Source organism: Buceros rhinoceros, unplaced genomic scaffold (assembly GCF_000710305.1).
Source record: "Buceros rhinoceros silvestris isolate BGI_N320 unplaced genomic scaffold, ASM71030v1 scaffold10837, whole genome shotgun sequence".
Classification (NCBI taxonomy): Eukaryota; Metazoa; Chordata; class Aves; order Bucerotiformes; family Bucerotidae; genus Buceros; species Buceros rhinoceros.
In genome coordinates this window covers 27,236-28,262 of record NW_010420465.1, presented here as the reverse complement: position 1 = coordinate 28,262, position 1,027 = coordinate 27,236, and the positions used below count along the sequence as shown (strand labels likewise).

General features: G+C 54.2%; 1 protein-coding gene across 1 annotated transcript in view; it reads left to right on the top strand.

The window, feature by feature from the left end:
- Positions 1-1,027, top strand: part of FGD3 (FYVE, RhoGEF and PH domain containing 3) — a 48,588-nt gene that overhangs the window by 32,694 nt on the left and 14,867 nt on the right. The window contains exon 14 of the mRNA XM_010139314.1: positions 308-370. Coding sequence (XP_010137616.1) covers positions 308-370 — 63 coding nt within the window. The remainder of the gene's footprint in view (positions 1-307; positions 371-1,027) is intronic.

Sequence of the window (1,027 nt, the reverse complement as noted above, 5' to 3'; positions counted from 1 at the left end):
GGGCTGGCAGGGCTCAGATGGAGCGGTGTCACTCAAACCGTGGCCGTTGGCTGTCTGCAGGGCCGAGGGGACAGAGGCACACTGCGGTGAGGAGCAGGTTTGATGCCTCCAGGCCATCTGTAAAGCCCCCCTTGCAGTCAGCCCAGGATGTGGAGGGCGCCGAGCACATGGGCAGGTGAAGTGTAGGGCACAAGCAGGTGGCTGAGGGGCTAAAAGCAAGTGATGCCCCATTTTCTTTTTCAGTGTTCTGTGTATTTTAGGAAGAACGTCCGTGTTGAAATTGTTCTGTGTCCTCTGTTTCCCTCAGATGGCCAGCACGAGCTCGGTGGAGTCGATGCCAGGAGCAGATGGCGGTGGGGCGTTCGCAGGGGTAAGCAATTTGAAGCTGATACTTCCATTGGAGCAAGGCGGGGGGGCACAGGTTCTATTTCTCTTGTAGCAGGAAAAAAAATCAGAGATTCTTGAGCATACCAGTTTCTGTTCCACTGTCAGAGGCTGCAGCTGGCTGTCCTTAACCTCTGGGCTGAGGTACACCCACAGCTAGGTGAGAGTTTCCACCAGCAGTGGATTTAACCCCCCTGTTGCAGATCCGTGTGCGTGTGAGCCTGCCCCGGGGGAACCTCAGTGGAGGGAGGATGGTTGTTACAGGTGCAGAATCTGGGGGGTTGTGGGGTTTTTGTTTGTTTTTAAACTCTGACAGGGAGCTATGCTGAACGCCTGGGGGGAGGAGAGCAGAGTGTGAAGGAAGCCTGGCTGGTTAGTGCTGGCGTGTTGTGTGACTGGGGTCTCGTCCCCAGAACAGCAGTTTGAGTAACGCGCCTTTCACAGCCTGCGTTTCCTGTTTCTGCCGGCACAGAGGAGGAGGTGATGGGCCTTCCTTACATCTCTGGCCTGTAATTGATTGGCTGCTGCAGAAGCAAAATACGCTTTTAAAGGTGTTTTTCATTTTGCTCCGTACAGTCTGTGAGTCACACCAGGAGTGCTGAGTCCTTAGTAAGGTCTGGTTTTTAGCATTCTTCTCTTTCCC